Source organism: Diabrotica undecimpunctata, chromosome 1, assembly GCF_040954645.1.
Source record: "Diabrotica undecimpunctata isolate CICGRU chromosome 1, icDiaUnde3, whole genome shotgun sequence".
Classification (NCBI taxonomy): domain Eukaryota; kingdom Metazoa; phylum Arthropoda; class Insecta; order Coleoptera; family Chrysomelidae; genus Diabrotica; species Diabrotica undecimpunctata.
In genome coordinates, this window is record NC_092803.1 from 50,913,967 (window position 1) to 50,939,598 (window position 25,632).

The 25,632-nt window shown below is 34.0% G+C and overlaps 2 protein-coding genes across 4 annotated transcripts in view; one reads left to right on the forward strand and one right to left on the reverse strand.

Annotated features, from left to right (window-relative positions):
• LOC140449162 (uncharacterized) overlaps positions 1-7,885 on the forward strand; it is a 32,765-nt gene extending 24,880 nt beyond the window's left edge. For 2 of the 3 annotated variants that reach the window (XM_072542315.1, XM_072542322.1), the window contains exons 5-7: positions 2,801-3,405; positions 5,181-5,426; positions 6,502-7,885. In XM_072542315.1, coding sequence (XP_072398416.1) covers positions 2,801-3,405; positions 5,181-5,426; positions 6,502-6,900 — 1,250 coding nt within the window. In that variant the 3' untranslated portion in view covers positions 6,901-7,885. The remainder of the gene's footprint in view (positions 1-2,800; positions 3,406-5,180; positions 5,427-6,501) is intronic. The other variant, XM_072542330.1, reaches the window with a different exon arrangement.
• Positions 7,886-24,195: 16,310 nt separating this feature from the next.
• Positions 24,196-25,318, reverse strand: LOC140438917 (PRKR-interacting protein 1 homolog). Its single transcript, XM_072528552.1, has 3 exons — positions 25,100-25,318; positions 24,793-24,972; positions 24,196-24,683 (listed from the first exon to the last, which is right to left on the reverse strand). The coding sequence occupies exons 1-3, from the start codon at positions 25,199-25,201 to the stop codon at positions 24,453-24,455; spliced, it is 513 nt and encodes a 170-aa protein (XP_072384653.1). The 5' UTR covers positions 25,202-25,318; the 3' UTR covers positions 24,196-24,452.
• Between the last annotated feature and the right edge of the window lie 314 nt (positions 25,319-25,632).

Below are 25,632 nucleotides of genomic sequence, written 5' to 3' on the forward strand. Positions count from 1 at the left end.
CCACGTTAGTTTCAAAAACTTTGAAAAATCTCCTTGTATTTATTTGCACTCTGCAAATGCACAGCACTCTACTATTTTATCGGCGATGTTCATTTATGACTTCATATAGTTAAAATCTTAGAACGCTGTCATACGCTTATCGTTATTTTTTGTAATATTTGATGTAATACTTCAGTCGTCAGAGACGAATATGTCACTGAACATCTAAAAATCATACGAACAAGCTGAATTTTCCTGAGTAGGTATGTCAATTTTGGGACCAAAAAAACGATGCAAAAAAGTTTGCCACTCTTACCACCGGGCTTCTCCCTAAAACATAGATTTCAAATGCCTCATATTTGTTCTCAAAACTCAAAATTAAAATTGCATGTTCTAGGTTTTGAAGATTGAGCTCAACAATGAAAATTCTATAACAACCGGTCAATGGAAATGATAAATTTTATTGATCTCATGAGAATCGTGAACAATGCCAAAAATCGCTCAACGTTTATTTATTTAACAGCTTTATAGAAACTTTCTTCATTTGCGGCAAAATGCAAAAATTGCACACGAAAGCTGCCCTCTTCACCTTTAAAGCGCATTTTTGAAATTGACTACCTTCAGCAATGATGCAATGAAAAAGACGGGCAATAAATTCTTTCCTAACGTAATTTAGTTCAGTGAATGACTATTTATTGTAATTCCATATTACTTAACTACTTACATAATTTTGGTTAACCCTGTAGAAGTAAATATTCGAATAATGCATCGTTGTAAAGGCAATTACGAGACCTTTCAAATGAGGCGTATCGTGATCTCGGTTTGTATTTAAAAAAAAAGTCGTCTGTTTTTGTAATAATGAATTTATTCCACACTTTTGCACCATAATGTATATCTTTAGAAAATAAGAATATAGTAAATACAAGCACAGAGGATAATATTATACGGACAAAAAAGTGTCAGAGGAACAGATACTTACTTTATCGTGTCCTGACATTTCATTCATAAAATTTCGGATCACTATCGGGCTACTTCGGTTCGGTCGGTTGTTGGCGAGCCACAAATCTTCGAGGGTACATCGATGAGGACAGTTTCTGCATGTAAGAAGATTTTCCATATTCTGTGTTTCCCCACAGTCACAGTTCACATCATCTTGGTCTATTTTTCCCCATTTTGCTATGTTTGATTTTACTGGAGCGACCCCGTTCTTATCCTATTCATAGTTTTCCACGTTTTAAAGTCTAGGGACTGGTCGGTCCATTGAACCTAGTGAAGAGGAAAAGACAGGCGGTTCATCCTGCACTGTCCCAAGGAAGCTTTTACTGGATTTTAGTAGCTTTCGTGGTGTTCGAACTTTGTATAGGGCATGCCGCTCGTCCGCGATCTGTTTAATTTTCTCTATGTGCTCTGCAACGCCTCTGCGTATTGAGGGTTCTACAGAACCCGCTGCTTTATATAGATTTGAGAGTGGCGTTGGTTTCATGCACCCTGTTACTATCCTGCATATCTCATTTAGCGCAGTATCAACTTGTTTGGTGTGGGCAGATCTGCCCCAAACGGGGCACGCATATTCAGCAGTAGAGAAATACAGTGCCTGTGCCGTTGTTCTCAATCCACTTTTCCTGTCTGGCTGGACTTAGCTGTTGGAGTAGTACTAGTCCGCAGGCAACCGTTTTTTGGCTAAAAGTGTCAGTGGAATAGAAGGTTTAGTATGTTCTCATTAGTTCTTTGGACTCGCTGTACATCCCGGGAACATATTTTGTCTACATCCTCTGGGGATAGCTTTTATAGAAACATTTTTGAGTACCTCTACAAATTTTTCGTAGTTCTCTATTTTGGTTCAAGACGTAGCAGCTCAGAATCTAGCATGTCTGCATACTTTTGCCAGTTTGCCTTTTTGAAGTTAAATCTCCTTCTGAATGGAATAGCTTGTGGTCTGACAATTGGAAAGATATTTATACCAATTGGTCCATGCTGAGTTTTTGGTATGGGGCCATATACTACTTTGGTACATCGGTCTTCGAGGTTATTACTTGAAAAAGAGATATCTGGGTTATATCCTCTTTTCCAAACTTTGCTCTGAAAAGATGGTGGAAGCTTATGATCATGGAGTAACGTGAGTCCACTCGTTTCGGCCCATGCTTCTACTGCGCCCCCATTTGTGTCCGAATCTGCATAGTCCCAGAGTAAACTGTGCCTGTTAAAGTCTCCCAGTACAAGCTGGTTGGGTCGTGTTTGGAAGTTAGTTGGGGGTGAAAAATATATATTTGTGTTCTCACAAATACCGCGTTCCCATGCTTATTGTGTGGTATCTCCGCAATCAGTTTCTGAGACTCTCGGTCTGGCTACAGTTAGATCTTTGTGGGTTTCCTGAATGCACAATACCTCACATTTCGTATTCTTGCAGAATTCTGATAAGATGTGTTGTTTGGCTGTAGTGATGCCCTCGATATTTATGCTCGCTGCTGTCAGTGTTGGCTCTGAGAAGAACCGCTATGGCTTGATGTTTACCATCTGATTTGGTTTGGTCCGGTGTTGGAAGGATTAACCGTCTACTGGTAGACGTTTCCAGGGAACGCCGTCAATAGTGTTTACTTTGTAGTTTATGTGGCACTATTGATCTCGTGGAGGCTCCTTCATTGCCCAAAGGTACAGATGAAACAAAAGAAAGAATATTGAGATAAGAGGGATTGCATGGAGGGAACAGCTAAAAGACACAAAAAAATGGCGATAAGAAACAAGAAATAAGCAGAAAAATAATAAAAAACCGTTTTTATCATACACTTTTTATTATTTTTTAAAAGTTTTTTAAATTTTTTAGGTATAGAAGACACAAGTGAGCCCGTAAAGCCCCCGTCATTAGATTTGGATGACTCAAAGGCGGACGACCCTCTTCTGAAACTAGATGATGGAATAGCACCTAGTTCGGAAAGTGCAGACGAAGCTAAATCACCTAAAAAGACAAAAACCGAAGACGTTGAGCAGGAGGAAGATAATGAAAAATCTTCAATAAGTAAAGAACTAACTTCGCAAACAGAAGTCGAGGAACAGAAAACTCCCGTCAAAAAAACGAAACGCAAAGCACCTCCTATGGCGAGTCCCGTAGAACAAACGTCCACACCTAAGAAGAAGAAAGTCATTAAAGTCTCGAAGCCGAAAAGTCAGCAGAAGGGCGGTAGCAGCACCAAGAAACCCCAGAAAGTGAAATCGACGGGGAAACTCGACATTGCCAAAGACATTTACGCTTACGATTCGGGTAGTAACACTAGTTCTACTAAATCTAAGGGACCCTTTATACAAATCAAGGGTCCTAGAGATTCGCCTCTTTCTGTCAACGTTATTAACTATGCTACAAATGACGAAGAAAGCGAAAGGAAATTGCCAAAGTCGAAGAAATTTCACGATGATTCCGAATATAGGCACAAGGTAATTTTATTAACTGACAAATATTATGTGTATGTATGTCATAAATGCAGTATTTGGACCAATTGAATAAAATTTTTGTGAAATGATAATATAAAATTCGGAAAAAGTTAAATTTTAATGTTTGTTTATATAAAAAGTAATATTTAATTTAAAATTTTCAATAAATTTTATAGCTGAAGATGATTGATTTGATCTTATAGATAATTAAAAGACTTTACTAGGATCAAATGTATTAATCACATCATATTTATTACATATCAAATAATTTAGCTATTGAAATAAATTACCAATAACTAATGCAGGTAACTTAAAAATAAAGAAAATTTGATAAACTCCTGTTTGACGTTATAAATCAACAGGTTTCAGTAACTGTGGTTGTATATCAGTCCTTTCATCCATTCCTTTAATTTCCACCATACTTTAATGTTATTTTAAGAAAATTCTTTTGATTACATATCCACATCTGCATAAACACCATCTTTGGATTCTTTTGTTCCTTCTGTTGGAAAAATTGTTTGTACAAATATTGGTTCTCATATTTTTATACAATCTCTATGGTATTTTCCTAATTAATACCATTTGTTCTTAATGAATACTTATTTTTGTACTCCTAATCGGGAAAATAATTTTTTATTCTCTTTTGTATACTATAGTTGTTCATCCATAAACATATGCTAGTATTAATTTAGCTCTAAATATTTTTTCATTTATGTGAATAGCGATATTTCACATTCGAATTTTCATTTTCATACCTACTCTTTCAGTGGTACTGATAACTATATTTTATTTGTTCTTGTTCTTCTATTAACTTCAATTTCTTGGAGCTGGAAAAGAATAATCATTGCATATTTGGGAGCCAACCAACCTGGGTCTAGTGAATACAATATATGTTATAGGCAAAATCTTTATGTCGGTCCCCTCTTTCTTCATTGCTCGCTCTTCTCTGCCACTTCACCACTCTATCTATGTTCACATTCTCTCCTCTCTCTTTCTCTCTCTCTCTCTCTCTCTCTCTCTCTCTCTCTCTCTCTCTCTCTCTCTCTTTCTCTCTCTCTTTCTATTAATACAATACTTAACTTACACATGAAACAAGAAAACAGTTTCAGAACCTCTTCATGACATCTTTAAGAATTCAAGCTTTCATCAATAGTTCATAACTGTGAGTTTACCTTGTCATATTTTATTCGGGAGAATTTATTTAGAGTTGTAAGGTTCCGATATTAGTTTTTTTTTTTAATGGGAATAATTTCATTGTTCAGTACTTCATTCAGTACTCTAGATTTGCGCGATTTCTTAAGTTACATTTGATCCTGTTTTCTATTTTCAATATTGTTCATTTTATTTTCGTTATCCTTATAACTTAATCACTGTTATCAGTTTTACTTTCTTTATTCATCAATTATTTTGCTTTTCATCTCCATCTCCCTTTTCCTTTCATCTTTCTCTTGCTTTCACCTTTCTCTTCTTTTCGCTTTCCTGTATTAATTTTCTTCTTTTATTTATTTATTCTTCCTCTTTCACTTACGTTCCCTTTTCTCCTCGTCTCCCGTTCTAAATCCCCTCTTCCCCCTTACTCCCTCTTCCGTCTTTCATCAAAAACCTTTGAATTTTGCACATGGTTGATTGTTACATAATATGACTAGTATAGATTATTTTTATTTTTATTTAGCATCCTTCACACCATCTTTATTTTTTCTCCAACGCCGATACTTTTCCTTTCAAAACAACCTTATTAATTAGACTATTACCTTTTTTGTTGATGATAATACTATTAGGTTCGTTCCAAGGGGCTGCACTCTAGCACATTGAGCAACAAGTACGACGCCCAGACGAGGGACGCGACGTGGATCTGCGCCTTCTGCAAACGAGGACCTCACGCTAGCGAGCTGACAGGTCCCACCGTTGATAGGAATATCGAACCACCTGGAGACCTTTTCGGACCTTACTTCATCACCACGCAATGTCCGGAATTCGAGAGGCGGTTGGACGATCCGTACGATAGACAATTTAAAAGTAAAAAGGTAAGGAATGTAATTTGCTAATTAGGAAAATGGTAACTTTAGACGAGAGTAACTTTAAAAAAATGGGATGTGGTGCTGTGGCCGAGGAAGCACTGCTTTCTTATCGTGTACGCACGGAGCGGTGGTTTTTAATTTAATTTTAATGAATTTAATTTTGAATTCAATTTAATTGAATTCAATTCAATTGAATTCAATTTACTTTTATTCAATCCGTTTCAGTTTGATTTATTTCGATTTCATTCAATTCCATTCGATTTAATTCATTTTATTTATTTCAGATTAGTTTGTAAAGTAAAATATGCATGGGACTGCTTTACTACTCCACTTAGTGTGTGGTCCACGATCTGTCGTTTGATGGTGCTCGCGATAAGAAAGCTATGATTCCAATAATTATCTAAATATGACACAGTTTCAATGATGTCATAAGTACTATGAACTTGATTCATACAATTCAAACAATTCTCTCGTCTAAAATGAGATACTTCTAAGACCAAATTTATGGTTTTCATTAAAACAGAGATACAACCAATAGGTTAGTGTTAATGACAACTGGGATGTAAACAAAGAAATAAGAATACTCATTGAAAAAATAAGAGTTGTCTTTCTACAATGTTCTATGTGCTAAAGAGGATTAGCACCCTGCTGCATATTCTTCACAGTACTGTATGTAATTTGTATATGATAATGTATTTTTTTCACTTTTGTGATAAATTGGATTTCTTGCTTTTGAAATAATGTTTCAACAATCGCCATATCAGAAACTATAGCTAATTCATGAATATCATCCACAGCGTTATTTCTAAATTTTTCATGGTGTCCAACACCTTTTCATAATATACAAATATTAAAGCTAGTAGTTTATTATATCCAGCATATTTGTACTTGTTAAATGTATTGAATATAAAATGTACTGAATATTATTTGACGTATCGATTTGTAAATCCGAAGGCAGTGTTGGAAAAACAACTTGTATTGTGACTCCTTAATTAATTAATTGTGACAAACTTTAATTACTTGCTTATTCTGAAAAGATATCAATCAAAAGTGATATTTATTTCTGCCTGTTGTTTTTTAGATCACAAAAGCGTTAGACGAAGCCGCAACAATAGCTTCCAGAAGCAAGAAATCCAAGCGGAAACATTCCGACAGTGACGGCCTATCGGAAAGCGAGTCCGACATTTACCTGGGAATCACCGCCACGGGAAACAAGACTTACGAGATTTGGGCGCACGAGGACTGTATTGTATGGTCGCACGGCACGTACTTGATAGGTCCGAAAATAGTGGGACTCGAAGCAGCAGTGTGGACTTGTTGTAACGTTATGTGTAAGTCGTGTCATTTAAAGGGAGCCAACATTTTGTGTTTTAGAAGAGGTTGTCTGAATGCTGCGCATATCAGTTGCGCGCGAAAGAACGCTTGGCAGTTTGTGGAAAGTAATTTTAAGGCGTACTGTCCCGATCATCGGGTTCCATGACAAATTGTGGACGGTTAGAACGGTTAACGAGCGGGATTTGATGATGGATTGTTGTAGTACAAAGTTTGGTTACAGTTCTAGGAAAATGTGCTCCGTTTTAGTAAAATGGGCAACCTGTGTTGGTAGTTTTAATCTTTAATAATTTGTTCTAGATAGTTTTTATAGGAACAATCAATGGAAGTATAACTTTTGCAAAAAATGGGATATATTAGGACTTCTAACATTCCCTATCACGAAAAATTCTAACCTAAACACCAGAGTTGAAAATTAATAAGCCTTGCTTAATTTGTAATACTTATGTCTGTACGGACTTTATGAAGATTTTATTGTGATAACATTCGCATCCATTTATTTTTTTTAAAGTGTTGTAGGAGGAGTATTTTAACGACCGTATTTTTATACGAATCATAATAGTTAATAACTTGGGCTGATATTTTCTGCTGCTAGGCTTTCTGCGTTTAAGAATACATTTACTACCGAGCTAATCTCTCTTTTCTATATAGTTTCCATCGCAGATTTGCTTCTAGGAAGTCCGTTAGTATTATTACACCGATAAGATATCCAAAATATTTTTGCATGCTTTAAGAATTCTGAATTAATGTTGGATTTCCTTATTTGTTGTATTTTTCACATATAAAATCAGAAATTTTAAAATTGGGCAGGAATTTGTATAAGAGCAGTTAAAAATATCCCATGTCAAACCATCCCATGTTCTGGTTCTATAATATATCTTTGAAATCTACCAAACTTTTTACTATAACGTTCCATCTGTTAATAAGTCTGTATAGTATGAAACTAACTTATTAAAAACTCAAAGATGAGGTTTATTGTGATGGTATTGTGTATATTGTAATTTAGACCAAGTCGGTTTTTAATTATTGTAATTTTTGGAAAGAGTGAATATTATGATGGAATTTTTAAATTGTTATGACTTACTGGTACTGTTTTTGTATCGTTTTATAGTAATAAACCGTTTCTTTATTTACTGATTGATTTTAGGAAAAACTTTTAAAATAATTATTGATTTATTATCAAAGAGAGCGATTTTCCAAACAAATAAAAACATAATATAAAAAAGGCCAACACTATACACACCAAGTCGTGAAAAGGGCATAAATAACAGATTACTGATTATACCGCAGCAGCTACAACTTATATATTGATAACAGTTTTTACTTTTATAATCCTTTAAATCAGTCGTTGATTTGATCGATATAATTACTTATAATGAAATATATATTGGTGATATGTAATATTCGATACACCAGAAACGTCAATGAAAAAGTGAAGTTGATAACCATTGTTGGAACATTATGAATGAATGATTTTTTGTGTTATTCCATCCTTGTTACTTGGCCTCTACAGCTTATTGGAGCAAAGTATAAATTGTAAAAGCCAAATACCTATACTACTTTTGTCTTTATATACCTATACTACTTTGTTGATGTCGCTTTTTATTAATTCAAATCCAAACTGTAAAATATTGATTATTAGACTTAGTGAAATGTACACTGGTTCAAGAAATCAATGCAACAATAGGAAAATCATAAATAAGATAATTTGGAATAATAACTTACATAAAAAACACAAACTTAAAGTAAATAATATTTAGCTAGGAATATAAAAAGATAAGGAAATAAGAATGAAAATAAGCAGAAAAATAGAAGGACATAATTATATAAATGAATCGCTAACTGCAGAAAGGCAACAAGTCCAGTTTTGCCAATTTTTCAGGAGAGACAAAAAACTTGGTCAACTCAAACACACTACTGGTATTAATTTTTTTTCATTTAAGGTTTATGTGATTGGGCATTCTGGACTTCTGGACATAAAATATTTATAAAATATTTAAATATTTTAAGATGAGAGGGTAGAGAATTTTTTTGTGTTAAGGACATGTTCCCTTTCTGCCGTAAACAAGAAACTTTAAGAAGTTCTAAGGAAAACAATCATTATACAAACAGAATATTTTATGAAAATTAATTTTAATGAAATAAAACAATGTCCTATACATGAAATAAAGCAATTAAATCATAAATTAAAACTTTGAAGTTTTCAGTTCAAGTTTTTAGTTTTCTTCTGTAAATGCCGGTGTAATTGGCCATGACAAAATCGGATTCCAAAAATTCATTTTTTCTTCCGGGATGTATACCAATGTTTTCTTCATGTCTTCCATTTTCTTATTGTTAATTGGAAGTACAGTTGAATATGCTCTTCTAATAGGAGCCTGAATTGGCTGTACTGCATTCCGTAGTTTGAATTCATCCATTATGAAGCCGCCGATGTTCATCTTACATTGAACCGTGTTAGGATTCTTTGTGTTTCAATTTTGTTTTTATGTACCAATCTAACATAGTACAAACTTCGTTTGAGCCTTTACTCCCTTCACCTTCATGACAGATAAAAATTGTACATTCCCGTGTTGCGAGATTAGGCACACCAAAGACGTTTACAGAGAGCTGTCTAAGGTAATAGGTATCTTGGACAGGAATACAAGGTAGAGATATGTTGACCATAAAATCTATTTTCTTCAGGCTTACTGACACACTGCGTGGTCACTTCTTTCAATGATCCATAGAACTTTTTAGATTTACGCTTGTGGACTGTTAGCTCAGCGACAACTGTTCGCTTTGCATTCTCATTCAAAACAGGACTTTTTGTTTTTAAATTTAGTTCCTCGCATGTAACACATGCATCTTTAACTGGTTGAAATATGGTTAATATGGAAATATATTTACTGGTTTTCCTTGAAATATGTCCAAAAAAACTTGTAGGAGAGCCTTTTCTCAGTTCCTAATGTTGAAATAAGGAAACTATATTCTTTTTTAATGAACATGTACATGATTTTTAAATTCATATTAGCTGAAAAATACTTTCTTTCTTTTCCTGTATAGTGATGTACTTTGGTGGGGAATGATTCTACATGGACCCTTAATTTAGACAGTACGGACCCAGATATTGCATTTCCTGAAACGTTTTTTCCTCTGTTGTTAGTTGGTGTTTCATTTAGTTGCAATAGATGGGACAAACGGTAACACTGCTTTGCAGTGTATCCATAGGTTTTCATAAATCCATTTTTACATACTTTTGTACGTTTTCCATTGTGTACTACATAATAAATCACACTGAAAGCCTTGGGTTTCGCGGTTGACGAACTATACCTGGGTCCTTCCCTTGCAATCTGACTAATTTCCGTAACAGATTGGATGTAAATGTCCTGTTCCGTTTTGGTTGTCATGTTATGTAGTTTGGCATATATTTCAATCATATCTTTTTCAGTGAAAACTCCAAGGCAATTGGATTTGCAACTGAAACAACAAAAGACTTTATTGCAACAGTAATTCAGTGAAAAAGATATTGGAGATAAGTAAATGACTTTGAGGTTAGGTTTTAGTAGCCCAATATTACTTCGAAATACATACAAGATTAAATTATCAATAAAATGGTATTTAAACCAAAATGTACAAATTAACAACAATGAATAAAACAATATTTACCTGCAAAAGTTGAGCCTGGTTTTTTAGCTGGTACAGTTTTGCCAACCCAGTTTACGTGTTCTTGTCCAGCCACTTTAGATTTCTAGTTTTTTCTCAGTTCTTTATTATGTTCCTTTTATATTTGTGATCATTCGTAAAACCTTTTCTTTTCTTGTTTACACGCCATTCCTCATCCGAACCACTCATTATAATCTAATTATTAACCACAGTAAAGACGACAACAATCATCAATAAACAAAGCACAATTTTGTCTGACTAAACTCGGCTGTGAGGATAGCTCGAATATTTGATACTAAGTTCTAGCGCCACCTTAGGACGTCCACGAATGCGATGGAGAGACAATATATGGTCAGATCTAAGAACAATGGGGCTACCCACTGACCCAACTAATATGAACGGCCGTTCAAGATGGAAGCAAGTTGTGCAGTCAGCCAAAACCCACCCCGGGTTGTAGTGCTACGAGAAGAAGTAGAAGTTCTAGCGCCGCAACTGTTTACCGCAGAAACAGAACTTGTCCTGGACTAGTTTCCTTTCCGCAGTAAATAGAATATTGAAAGCGTTGCCATGCCAATACTATGCGGACATGTTTTCTTTTTGTAGTAAACGTTGCGTTTTGCTACTGGAAGCAATTTTATTAAAATACACAAAATTCGTACAATTTGGACATGATGCCTTTCTGCAGTTAGCGATTCAATTATAGCTTCAGTTTTAATTATGTTTTTTAATATGATACGATCTTAATTTATTTTAGAGTGTGGATATTAAATAATTTACTTCGCCATTTGGTATTTTAATTCATAGGCATTTATGTGTTGAGTGTTCAATTAATATATTCTACTTGTTGGTTCATCCGTATTATAAATTTGATAGCTTATAAACAACGCACGACATGTATAAAATGTTTTGTTTATGAACTTCTAAACAGCAATTATAAATCTGTGTATGTAGCTTCTCGCATTCTTAAATGCCATTTCTACAAGAGATGTGTAGAAGATCAAGGCCGGTTTCCTGTGGTACTGCTGTTTTAATTTGTCAGATCCGTGCAGTTGTCTTCTTGTTTTATTATTGTATATTTAATAGCCTATAAACTTCGGAACACTAACCTTATAAAATTAACTTCATAAGTGCCGCATTATAAATTTATTTTTATAAGTGCTGACCTAACTTGAATTGCTCAACAAACATGGTAAATATCAATCATTTTCGAATGTAATCAAATTGCGATAAAAATTAGGCATCAGAATACTTCCCTCTTGTATCCCCATTGTTGTCCCTTTGCTTGCTACATTCCAGATCAATATTATTAGTTGATGTTATACTCATATTTTTGAGGAAATTAAGGATGCTATTATTAGTATTTTTGTAATTAATTGTATTTTTTGATAGTCTCATATTGAGTGGATATTATTAATAGTTTTTTTTATTAAACATCCCATTTGATTTGCAATTAATATTTTACAATACGCAAATGTTAATGACAGTAACAAAACTGTCCAATAACAATTTCTTTTTTACTTATCAGGGTTGGGTTTGGAAATCTTAACTACTACACAACACACTATATATAGAACAGTATTAAGGTTCGAAAATCTGACAGGCAGATCACATGGAAGATGCCTACTTGACCTTCGCTGGACGGGACGTCTCATTAAGTGTTGAGCCAATGCGTTGGGATTATTTTCTATGCGTTCGTCATTCTTATGGGATTTCTTCTTTCGCAGATTTCATTTTAAGATCACGAGAAATAACACTGTTAGTTACATACCATGGAGCTTTTACGATAATCCTCAGTACTTTCCTCTGGGTACTGTCCTCCACAATTGAATTTTGTAGTTCTATATCGGTTTTAGGACGAATTTGTAAATAAGCAAACAATTTATTTGTAACTTTTAAAATTGTGGTTAGGAATTAATTGATTTGCTTTCAGAATTGTTCTATTTTCTCTACAAATAATTTTTCTAGTAACTTTGTAATAGCTGGGTGTAGGCTAATAGGTCTCTAAGGATGTTGCTTTTCTCAACAGATTTTCCTGGCTTAGTGATTAGTATAATTTGGTCTATCTTTCACAAAAGCGGAAAGTTACCCGTCCTTAAAACAGCATTGTATATTTGTGTCCAATACCTCAGGCCCTTGTACAAAAGTTCTTTTGCTAAAAACCACTAATTAAGGCATTTTTTAACAAAAAATTGCAAATAACTCAAAAAGACAGCGTTTTTCGAAAACTTACCAAGGGAGAATATGTCTTTACTTCGCTGAGATACGTCTAAAAAATTTTACTCTAAGGCGATTTGGGCAATTGTTTTGTTGTTGTAAGTTATTTGTTAATAACAATTTCCGGCCCATTTGGAAATATAAAAATAAATACATTTGAACTTCAAAAAATATATAGAATCGAATAAAAGAGGTTCCGTTTATAAGTGTCTTTTTAGGCGTAAACCGCTTGCCTATAAGGTCTTGAGTTCTCAGCTATCTTTTGTTTAATTTTCGAAGGTAGTTCCTGAGGTGTGCTAGTTGTTACTTGGCTCTGAGTCGTGTACGATATCACTTTCTATATCGATCTTGTAAAATGGTTCACCATGTTCTCTATATCAACATTGGTTTTTAGAGGAATATGGAGAGAGGCAACAAGGTTAAGGTATCCAGGTATTCACGAAAGTCATTCCAATTAGTGTATTTGTTACTGAAGCTAGAAGCTGGTTCTTTATGTATTTGGACAATTCAAGACAAGAGTTTGCCAATACGTAATTTTTGGGAATTCCCTCGTAAATTCCAAAGTCAACAAGATCGGGGATTTTAGTTCTGTCGGTTGGCCAATAGGTTGTTTACCTGTTGCTTTTATGGTAGATCGGTTCAGTACCCATTTATGAGCCCTTCAGACACCTAGACCTCCTAAGACGGGGCCATTGTATCACTTCTGTTGCTTTTAATAGTTGTCCACATTTTGGTGTTATTCACATCACATTATCTTAATTGCTGCTTGACTAATGTTCACTTACTTTAAATAATGGAAGTCATTGGGCACATTTCTCAATTATCAAATTCCTATATTATGTGAAGTACGATTATCAAATACACAATTAACACTCACAGCTGTCATTTTATATCTTTAAATTGCAGTGTATCTTAATGAACGAAAATTTGCGATGAATAACCGCTGAAAAAATACATCACATCATGTGTAATCAAAAAATATTTAATATGAATTCAGTTAAGACCAAATGAGATAAAAAATCTCCAGTCCCTATGTAGTGCATTAATTTCTCGGACCATTTTATGTGCAAAATTTGATTCTTTATTTTTTATCAAAAGAGTTTGGTAGCAAAAATTCTAGGCTCTGATTTGATTATTGACGTTACAAAATATGTTCTTATAATACAAATAAGGGGGTCAACAGGATTTTAGTCTTTTTCGACATTTCCATATTCTCTTATAAACGTGGTACTGAAATCTTTAATATTTTTTATCCATGATCGATATATTTACTTGGAAAATGGCCTTACCAGGATTCTTGGATCCTCAATATCCATTACGTGGCCCGACAACTATATTATTTTATTTTTTTGAAGAACCATTCTTCATTAATGTCCTCTCATAATTTTTTTTACATATTTGTTTTTAATTTTACAATTTCTAATTCTTGGAAATAAATTTAAAAATGGGTAAAAATGGAGAAAGAAGTGGGAAAAAAAGAAAAGAACGTCAGAAATTGTAAAAGAAATGTCTAAAGTAGTTTGATAACCTACATAAAACACAAGTGTTCTTGTATATTCTAGTTTGAACATAATATATCATTTGATGACACTATAGAGCGTTCCAAGTTAAGAAAATAACATTGCGGAGATAGGGCCATGTATTTCTTATGGACGATAGAAGCGCAGCGATGCCACGATGAACACAAGCGCGATTCAGGGTTGTATAATTATTTGTATTTTCGTTTTCACAGACATGAATTAAATTAATGTTTTTTAACGTAATTGACCAAAAGTCCCCATTCGAAACAAGAGATGAAAAGTAGGGAAAATGATTTTAATTAAATAAATAGTATTTACAAAAGATAATTTTATTTTATCTTATTTTAATTATAGTAACCACAGTTTATTTGTTTTTCGGTAAGAATATCATATACCATGAATCATAGAAATCAGTAGAAAATATTGCTTAGTTAAATCATACACTTTGCCGGATATTAAAGATTTAAAAGCAAATAAACGGACCGCTTGGAATGCATATATCTAATTACTAATTGCAATTTAAAATAATACGGTGTACGTATGTCAGCGATTTTATGTCGTTCTCTGAGACTACATAATGATAATAAGGCTTTGTGGTTCTTCAGTTGTTATTCTGATTTTACAGTTAAATGTTAATTGAAAATGGAAATTCGAAAAATATATCGACAATCTAGTAAATCGCATGCCTGAGAGTTTTGGCAACACTGATCTCCATAAGCCTAATGTTATTTTCTTAACGTGGAACGCTGTATAGATTCTTTATTTTTGTCATCACTTTATTACGAATGGACCACTGATCCCAGAATGTTCATTTTTTATGTTACATTGCTTTTTCTTGGTTTCTCTTATATATATATGCAAACCGAAGAATGACTTTGTTGTATTTCAGTATTTCAATCTTCTTGTTGAAATAATGTCACATAATAAGAAAAAAAGATAATTTGATTTAATGTTTTGGTCATCAGATCGGCAATAGTTGTCATAATAATATCAAAATGAGCATTATGGCAACAGTTTCACTGAATGCATGTCGAATTTCCGGTAAATCTAGTCGAAAAAACGTCATTTTGCGCACCATTTCATAAATGACGTATGTTGTATGTGGCATTATCCTATCAAAATTTGTCATAAAGAAAGTAAAAAGAGTTATCAACTATAGAAAGTATTTCTATATATTAACTTTATCTTAACATAAGCAAAGACGACTTAAATGGTATCTATATTAAATCAAACTCGCAAAAAATTCACCATTCGCCTTTTCAATATTTCAATATTTTTGAAATGAATGTATGATATATCACCAAGTCAGATACAAAAGATGGCATTAGCAGATTGTATTATGTAAAAATAAATGTTAATATTGATTTTTATTTGTATTTACAACTACCTATATATAGGATGATCAGTTAAGTTGGAAAAAAGACTAATAAGAGGTTTATGAATCAACAAAAAATTGTGGAATTCTAAACGAAATTATTTGGCGAAATATAATCAAGATATCGTTATGGTGTTCTTAAATCTCATCGTCACTTTACTCAGGCATTTAGTTTGGTTTCAAAAAATATTACTTTTTAACATCAATGTAGATTATGTTATGTTTCTTAGACTTAGGGAGTATTTTTACCTTTTTGATATATGGTTTTAATATAATCTGATTTAAATTTTCTTTGCATTTTCATATTATTCATTTTCTAAGCGTAATTGAGCGTTAATGTATCAAAATCTGAAGATTTTGTCTGCATGCACTGATAGCATATCGAGTTTATATGACCGAAACATTCAACAATTTTTCGATTGTAATAATATAAGGGGTTAATTAAGTAATAATTAAAGGGTTGTTAAGTAAACAATCGAATCGATTGTGATCTAATCAAATCTACTGGAATCGAATCGATTGGAATGGAAACAACTGCTATCGAATCGAATTGATTGGTATCGAATTGAATCTAATCGACTGTAATTTCATGTCTTCTAATCAAATCGAATCATTAATTGATGTGTGGTGATTTCTGATGGTATTTTAAACAACACTATACAGAGTTCAAGTTAACATAGACTACAGAAATAATACAAAACAAGTTTGTCAGGTTTTACCTACTACCAATAAGGTAGAACTTATACTTACCGCGCTTTTCAGAAATTAGGTTAAATACCACATAGTAGTGTCTTTTGTGATGCAATATCGAATAGGACCTATTTAGACAGGAAAGGATTTCTTTTAAATTTTGCTAGTTTACCTCATAGATGTATATATTAACATAGACAGTAGTTTGTAGACCTACGTGGCGACACTTTTTTTTAGTTGTTCTTTGTTTCTGTCGCATATCTAGTGAATATAGCAGCGTCTATTTTTTGTTGGGGGACTGAGAGTGAAGAGTTTCAATGCGCTAGAGAGATAGATCGAACAATCGCAAGAGATCTTGTCGTCAGCACTGCTCGGTCTATGTATCGGTATTTTGTATAATTGTCCGTTAATATTTACTCTTGCATCATCACTTAAAGCATATTAATTAATTCGAGATTGGGGGAATAAGGGAAAGGATGTAAACTTGCCAGGGTAACACTAAGTAACCTTGAAGAGTCAACATCAAAGAAGTACTTGGGAATGACCAGGAAAAACCTACGTTTGGCAGTTGGTTTTTAACTAATCATTGTCAACTAAGCAAACACCTCCACACACTGGGGCTAGCAGACACACCTCTATGTAGTAAGTGTGAACGAGAAGACGAAACTGTAGAGCATGTCCTATGTGAATGCCCAGAGTTATCGTTAATACGAGAGTAGGCGTTCGGCGAGTCCTGGCCCACACCTGCCCACATAAGAGAGATGTCTCCTGGTGACTTGTCCACCTTGCTAGAAATGGCAGGATGGACAATGAGCTAAGGGTGACAGCTCCCTGGGAGGATGCACAATGGGTCAATTGTGGCCTAATTGCTGTGAAACTTAATTCGCCCTCTACAGATACAGATAATTCGAGATAGAACATCGTTTTGTTTTTTTGGAAATTACAAACGCTTATGTTACTGCTCCGACCCGTGACTAGTTACAGTGTTGCATTTTGACGTAATCATATTACAATTATATAATTACGAACAAAACAATGCAAAGATAAAATATAGTATGCTATGCAGATTCGTTTATAGACTATTAGACAGATCTACTTATAACCCGTTTGATTGAGATTTTTTTGTAAATTAACGTTTAATAAAATGCGAAATTCCAGAAAATTGTTAGTTGTGTAAACAACCGTTTATGAATTAAACAGGCCTTTTTAACGGCAAAAGCGCTGTAAGAATAGAATAATAAACGGACAGTCACAATGTAAACAAGAGTGAAATGCATAGACGCATAGATATATAATAGAAGAATTAACGAGACGGAGCCGCCGAAACACATTTATAAACAAAGAACGAATTGATTCAGAAGAAGAAGGCGAAGAATAAAAAGGAATGGAAGCTGATCTTGGAGAAAGTCAAGACCCACTATGGGTTGTAGAGTTAATGATAGTGAATACTTGTGTATATTCAATAATTTTTATCAACAACTTTCCATTTGTAAATATGTAATATATAAACGACTATAAAATTTAAAAAATGATCATTTAAATATTTGTTTTAATTGATGCAGTTTTATTTTGTTAATAAACTGCATGTGAATAACTTTTTGTTTGTAAGTTACAATTAGTATTGGCAATGAGCCCGTTTGCTTGATTGTATATTAATTTCCAGCCCAGTGGGTAAAAATTTAAGCCAACGTCAACGTAGAAAAAAATGATTAAATTTACTCGACAGTCAGGAATGGGATCAGTGAGCGTAGTGTACATATTTTGTCTTTGTTTTGACATATGGAAGACAATGATACTAAATTAATGTCAACTTTAGAAATGACAGGGATAGTAGCTTAGATTTTATAATTTATTTGATATTTTGCCCTTTACGAGAAGTTGCAAATATTCAATGACGTACGAGATTATCAAGCAATATCACAAAACTGTTGATATCGTATCCAATGCTTTTTATATATTTATTTTTAAATAATAATAATTCTTGGTTTTCTTGGCTGTCAAGAATAGCGGTAGTGATTGCCATCGTCATAATTATCTAGCCTCCAAGACACTGCTGGACATAGGCCTCTCGCATGCTTTTCCACTTAGTCCGATTTAGATAGGACCAAGTGGCACTGAGTCTCCTGTCTTCCATTTATGATACAAATGACAAAACGTATATGTTTTTAAGCGACATAATTATGTGAAAACCGTTTATTATGTTGGTTTTTCGCTTTTTTCCAATCTTCTACTCTATTTTTCCTTAGAAGAGAGCTGGGATTTAATGTTTTAGCCTTTAATAACACCTTTATTTGTATATCATAATAATTATAAAAATAAACGTAGTGGTCATGCAACAAAAAACTTTTTAATAATACAAGAATGATAAAATTACTACTTTTATATTAGCTGAATTGTTTTGTTCATATTTAGAAAAATTCGAAATCTACCTCTTCTAATTGTTCTTAAACCTCCTAAAACTTACTGCTTAATTGGATCATTCTTTATACTTAATACATTAGTCATAGTGATTCTTCTTTTTAATTAGTAAAGAAACAATATGTAAAAAACTACGCTTATTTTTTGTAACATATTTTCAGGACAAGAAATACTCTTAATAATTATATACCTATCTTGTAAGTTATCTATATAGGTAGTTACCCTGTTTCCAAAAAAGATGTGTACATTATGTATATACCTAAATTTATGATTTGGGCAAATGAAATAAATAAACTGGAGAGAAATTTACTGTTTTTATTTTTTCTTAACCTTATTACTTAATATGTGTGTGTTGCGCAGCAAGTTGAAACGAGAACACACGAAGAACACGTGCTCCGCGTTTTCACTGGCCTCGAGACATGACGCGCATTCTAGAGAATCGTCATGTTTATAGCGATAAAGATATGTTCGAAAGCAGCCATTTCCTGAGAGCATGTGCGTCAGATAGTAGTTGACCTCGCCATGTTAGCGGTTCAGCCAAATATTCACCTGTGGTATAAGACAATGCGTCCACCTGCCCGTTGCGGAATCCCACTGTAATTGCCATCGACGCATGTTTTGCCGTTCTCTTCTCAGTTCATCAAGGCACAATGTAGTTGTAGTTGACTATCTTTGTCGATAAAGGGTCCTCCTTTCTTCAGCTAGCACTTCAATATGTAGCATCCCGCATATGACGTATATTGCGTCCTCAGATACTGTGCGGAATGCGCTGGCAACTCTTAAAGCGCTCAGATGATATACTAATGCGACCTTCCTCCGTGACTCCTCGGTTCCGAGGATCTCAGTCCAAATTTATATTCCGTATATTAATACTGACGACAATAACGCCGGGTACTTTTTTTGGGCCACCTACATTCGGTATTAGCCGTGACAAAGCTGATCTTACTACTGACATGTTACACTTGCTACTTGAAGCTGAGTCTGGCATCAATTAGCACTCACAAGTACTGAAGGAATGGTTGTGATCAGATCATCATACATAATATTCCACAAGAGAGTGCCTAGCACAGAGCCTTGTGGTCCTCATCCAGTGATTTTATGTTCCTTCGAGCCAGACTTTTTGTTAAACTTCAAAATTCTATCAGCGAAGTGACTAGTCACTATCCTGCTTAGATATGCCGGTACCCTCATTTCGGTTAAAGCTCGCATAATGCAATTCCAGTTGGCGGAGTTAAAAGAATTTTTGATATCCAATGTGGCCACCAGATAGTACTTCTTACCCCTCTTCCATCTAGTCCCTGCGATCGTCTCCTTAGCTGTGTTAACGACAGGATTAATAGCATCTAGTGTTGAGGGCCCTTTTCGAAAACCATACTGATTGCTGTTAAGTTGACTATTCGTTATATCTTGCCAGCTCTATCCAGCATACAGAGCAGGACGATAAGATAATGGCTTCTTCTCTTTTAAGAGAAGCACTAATCTTTGTTGCTTCCATATGAGTGAAAAAGTACCCTCCTTGAGGCATGTATTGTAAACCACCTCCAGGAACATCACCCGTGTGTTTGAAACTTTGAAACACCGTAACTATAAAAGGCCTTCGCAATGGGATTGTTGCAAAAACAACAAGTTGCATTACTATTAGTTTATTTTTCGTTTTCACAAATATTGGCTTGAATCTTATGTTACAAACTGTACTTCTTGCCTACAAAATATTTGTCACATAATCGCCTTATAGGGGCGTTGGGTTATAACCACTGACGACCCTTTTTAAGTAAAAAGTGATTCCAGCAAAAAGAATCGCAGATGTGATTGTGTTATCTAGTTGCTGGCCGAATGTGTGGCACTCGGTATGCTAACGATAGCTCTTCATCTCAAAAATTCGCGCCCCAAAAACACCGTACACCATAAATAATGAACAATAGGGAAAATTAATAAGCTTTCCCCCAACAATTGGTAGAGATTACGGTAAAAATCCATCAGGGATAATACGCGCGACGCGTCCCTATCCTCTAGACATAAACGGCCAAAAACCTCTTGTCAAGTCCATTTGATTCGAATGCTTTTCGAGCCTACAATGTTCAGCAATCCTACTCTTATGCTACTCCTTTTTGGCTAGGCTTAGTAGGTTTGCTGTACATTTGATCGAATACGTTTTTATAAATACTTCAGCATTCATCTGTTCAAGTGCATTTCTCCATCATTCGAGACTCATTTTGCTCCCATGTATTAATGGCTGCGCTTTTCTATTCTCGCAATTCCGAAGGTAGGTTAAACTACGGGAGTACGTGCTCCTTTTCAGGCTAGTTTATCAGCCATCTCGTTAACCTTGCCTGGTACCCAGTTGTATCAACGTTGCCACTTCCAATGCCTTTAGGTCTGTTTCAAAAATGAAAATAGTTCAAAATTTTATTATTCTCTACCTGCCTTTATATTACATTCATAGCAGTAACTTCCGCTTGAAATAATGACGTGTATGTTGCGAAACTAAGTAAACTTAGCCTCTTCTTGCACTCGTAGGTGCAAATGTTATAAGTTTAGTAAAATCTTCAGCACATAGCACATCTGTTGGAGCAGTTCTCAGGGCTCATGTGTTACTCAAGCTGGCAGGCATTTGAATACCACTGAGTATTCAAACTGCCCTAGCCATGCTGTGTTTTGTTCAACCAAGCCACGGAACCATAGGTTATTATGGGTCTTAATATACTTGTGTATAGCTATAACTATTCTGTTTAAATTTTTGGATGTGTGGATTTCACGTCAGCTTCTGGTAAAATATTCAGACTGACTTACAAGTAGCATTTTCACTACCCCGAGCTCTGATGGAAATAGTTTTTATAGTGCTCCTGTTTTAGTAAAGGCGACAACTCCAGTATTATGGGGGGTCGATTGGGCCTTCACAACAGTTGTCCACTTCTCTCAGAGCAACTTTCCCTAAGCTTCTATCTTTCCCTTGTTCTATTTCCTACTCGCATTTGTTTGTTCAGTTTGATCGGTATGCCATATTCTTCCATCCTTTTAACGTGTCTCATCTAACGTAGCAGTCCTATTTTTATGAATTATATGATATCAGGACCCTGTTATGTTGCGTATAATTAAAAATTATATTTTCTTTCCACGGAACCCATTTTCATTTAAGTCATTGTATTTATGTCACCAAGAAAACCATAAGGCAGGCACTAATGGGAAGAAGACCAGAAGGGAGACCCGAACTTAGATATATGGAGCAGGTAGAACAAGACCTAAAAATCACCAACTGGAAACGTGAGGGCCATAATAGATTGGAATGACTTCAACCTACAATATGAGTACTTCTACTCAAAATACCCAAAAAAACACTTATTCCAATTTAGTAAATACGTTCAAACATGCAACACAGGATCAAGCAATAATTGTCTCCACCATCGAAGGCATCAAAATCCACAATTAAATTGTAGCGATTGGATCACTGGTTGGTACACATTCCAGAATTTCAAATAACAGAATATGCATCTACCCCTCTACCAAAAGCACAGTAGATACGCTTCTTAATTCCTACAAATATATTAACATAAATAAGTCACAAATACAGATAAGAAGACTAATCACAGCAGCGCAACAACTTGTAATTTTAAACATATTCCCCACAATATCATTGAAGCAGAATTACAAAATATATGCATCGCTGCTGTTTCCAAGATGACTTTTCTAACAGTGGGTGTGGTAGAAACTAATTACAGCCACATTCTAAGCTTCAGAAGGCAAATATTTATTTCTCTCCTGGAAAATACTTCCATTCCTGACTCCTTCAATGTATTCCACAATACCACTTACTTATCATTTATACCTCTCAATTGATGGATGTAACTGCTCTAAGTGCAAAACTATTGGATATCAGGAAACAGATTGTCCCCTCATAACAATCGCTAACTTCTCAAATGTACCCTCCGAAATCCCTCCAAATATGATACCTGAAACACAACAAAACATGGAAACGGACTACACCATAACTGAAACTATAGAAAACCTAAATCAAACCTCCTTACCAAAAGAAAAAACATCATCAAATCCAAATAATAATAATAATAATTATACTGAAACTCTGCAACTTTAAGTTAATACTAACAAACAACTTACTCAAGTATCTATTCAAAATAAAAGACGAATCTCATACTCACCGGACATTGACCAAAATAACTCACAAACAGATGCACAAATCTTTACTCCTCCTACCACACATAAACAAACAAAAAAACCAACCAAAACCTCTGATGAAGACATTATTTCTTCACTAGAATGGATAAAAGACAAAATTGAAAACCAATCACCCCCATTCATATTAAACTGTAATGAAATATGTGACTTTCTAGTCAATACTCTTTATGCTACACATCCCGAAATTATTTCAAAGGACTACTCAATGAAGTTTCCAAATTAACTGATATTCTTAACTTTATTCATTGCTACTCTCACAACTCAACATTTTTTAAAGAAAAAACTTAATATCCATTGATACTTTGTCAAATGAAGAGTCCGACGAATCGCTATTATAGGGAAAATTATAGAAATGTCTAATAAGTTTATTATACAATGGAATTTTAATGGATTCTACACCCATATCGAACAATTAAAACTTAAAAAAAAACCTCTCTTCTAAAATAATCTATCCTTAAAAACTCACACTAATCAAACCAATATAATTATTCGAAATTATCACTGCCTCCAAAACCCACCTCTTTTTCTTAATTTATCAGAAATATGTGACTTCTTAAACAATGCCTTCAATTGTAAAAATCCTAAGTATATTTCACAAAATCATAGTAATGAACCATCGGAATTAAAAGAAATCCCAACATTTATATATGCACATTTTCAAAAAATTCTAAAAAGTAACAACTAGATTAATCATAAATCTAGAACTAGGAGCACAAGGTATAACTGATAGTTTTACTTTCTCTCAAACTGAAAAATCCAATGGATAAATCACTAATTCGTCAATGGAACCCAAATGGTATTTCGCTCATCTCAAATCACTGAAAGTACAAATTCAAAAATATTCTTCCCTAATACTGTGTATACAAGAAACTCACTTCAAACGGAATTCAGTAATAAACTTAAAAAACTATACTCCCTTCCTCAAAAATAGAATTACAGAACACACCAGTGGGGGCATGGCTATCTTTGTTAGAAATGATATTGAAGCTAAGTTTATTAATCTAAATACCAACATCGAAGATGTTCCAGTTCAGGTCACATACAAAATGAAAATAAACATATGCAATATTATATATTCCACACCCATATGAAAATCAAATACAGGAGTTAAATAACTTACTACATCAGATATCATCTCCATTGATCTTAGTAAGGGATACAAACTGTCATAAAACTACATAAGGAAGTTCAAAAACAGACAAATGTGAGAACTTATTACAAAACACAATCAATCATTCAAATCTAATAATTATGAATAATGGAGAACCCACAACTATATTACAATGGAAGACGCTAGAATACTTATATAAATTTAAATAAATAATTCACACGTGAGTAGAAATATTCCAAGCTAAATGGAAGATTCTATATTAATGAAATAATAGACAGAATGGATCTGTATAAAATATTTATGTACAAGGCTTTCCTTAACAATATTCTTTGTAGTGTATAGTACATTTTTAATCAACAAAACAATTAAAATATAAATATTTAGATATACACATACAATGCATATGGAAATTATTTAGAAATTCAGTCTTCAAAACTTGGTAATTCAACTATGATTTATTTTCTGAACTTCCAAATACTTAATCTTTTCCAGGGAATATATTGATTTATCATATAGTCTGGTTTTTACACTTTGTTCTACTATACACTCATTTCTTTAGGTTCTGGAGGTTCCTCTGAACTGTCCTCCTCTTCTGATTTTCCACTGTCTTCAGATGAAGATTCTTTGACTTCTTTAGCTTGAACCTTATTGGGTTTTCTCTTCTTAGCATTCTTTTTCTTCAGCCTTTTTAATCTCTTCTTCTCTGTGCGTTCTTCAGCCTGCTTTTTATTTTCTTCTAGTTTTTGGTGATACTCATCATCTAATTGTTCCTACAACAAAGAATTGGACAGATGTAAATATATTGGTAGTTAAATAGGCAGCTGTGCAAATGTATCTTGAATTAACAAGAAAATATATACAATATTTTCAGTATGCTACCTTTTCTGCTTTTTCTTGCATATACTTCTGCCTAGCATATTCTTTTCTTCTAAGATGTCTGTAAACATGAAATTCTCCAGAGCCGGCCCCTGCACTGGAACCCATAACGTTCCGTACAAAATCAGGTACATTTGGAACTCCTTTATCTTTGGGTCTTTCAGGAATTATTACAGGTTTTTCCTAAAATAAAAAGTTAATTTAAAATTATTCACTGGAGTTTTATACATAATGACAGTCAAATTAAGGGGTTAAAAACCAATAGTTATAGTCATAAAGTCATTAGAAGTATTTCGATTATTGTGCTTACAGGATTTTTCATTAATTTCTCCAATTTTAATCGTTGAAGATCTGTTGAATTTCTAATAATAATTGGCTTTGGTTCTTCCTTCTCTTCATTTTCTTCACCCATTTTAAAACAGAAAGTTAAACGTTATTTTTGTATTAGTTCAAAATTTTCTTTAACAGTAATTAAAATATAAAAAGATGAAAACAAAGGACCATGGACCATATTGCTGCCAACTTCATATTAATCATATTTGTCTAAACTCAACTTTGACTTGATCACAGCACACTCCCTCCGCGCAGGAACGAGACTAGCAGCGCCACCAAGCGAATGGGCGCCTAATCCGAACATATTGATCACCGACATGATTGATGATTTTACCTTGGCTATCCCTGTTACCAATCTAGGTGTAATTGATCTATGATTCTTTGCCTATATCTTGTCACTTGTCACTCTTATGACTCTTGTTAGTGTCAAGTCAAAACAATTGTATCAGTAGCGTACACATTCAGCAGATACAAAGGATACAGTCTGGATAGCTTCTGCATAGAATAAAA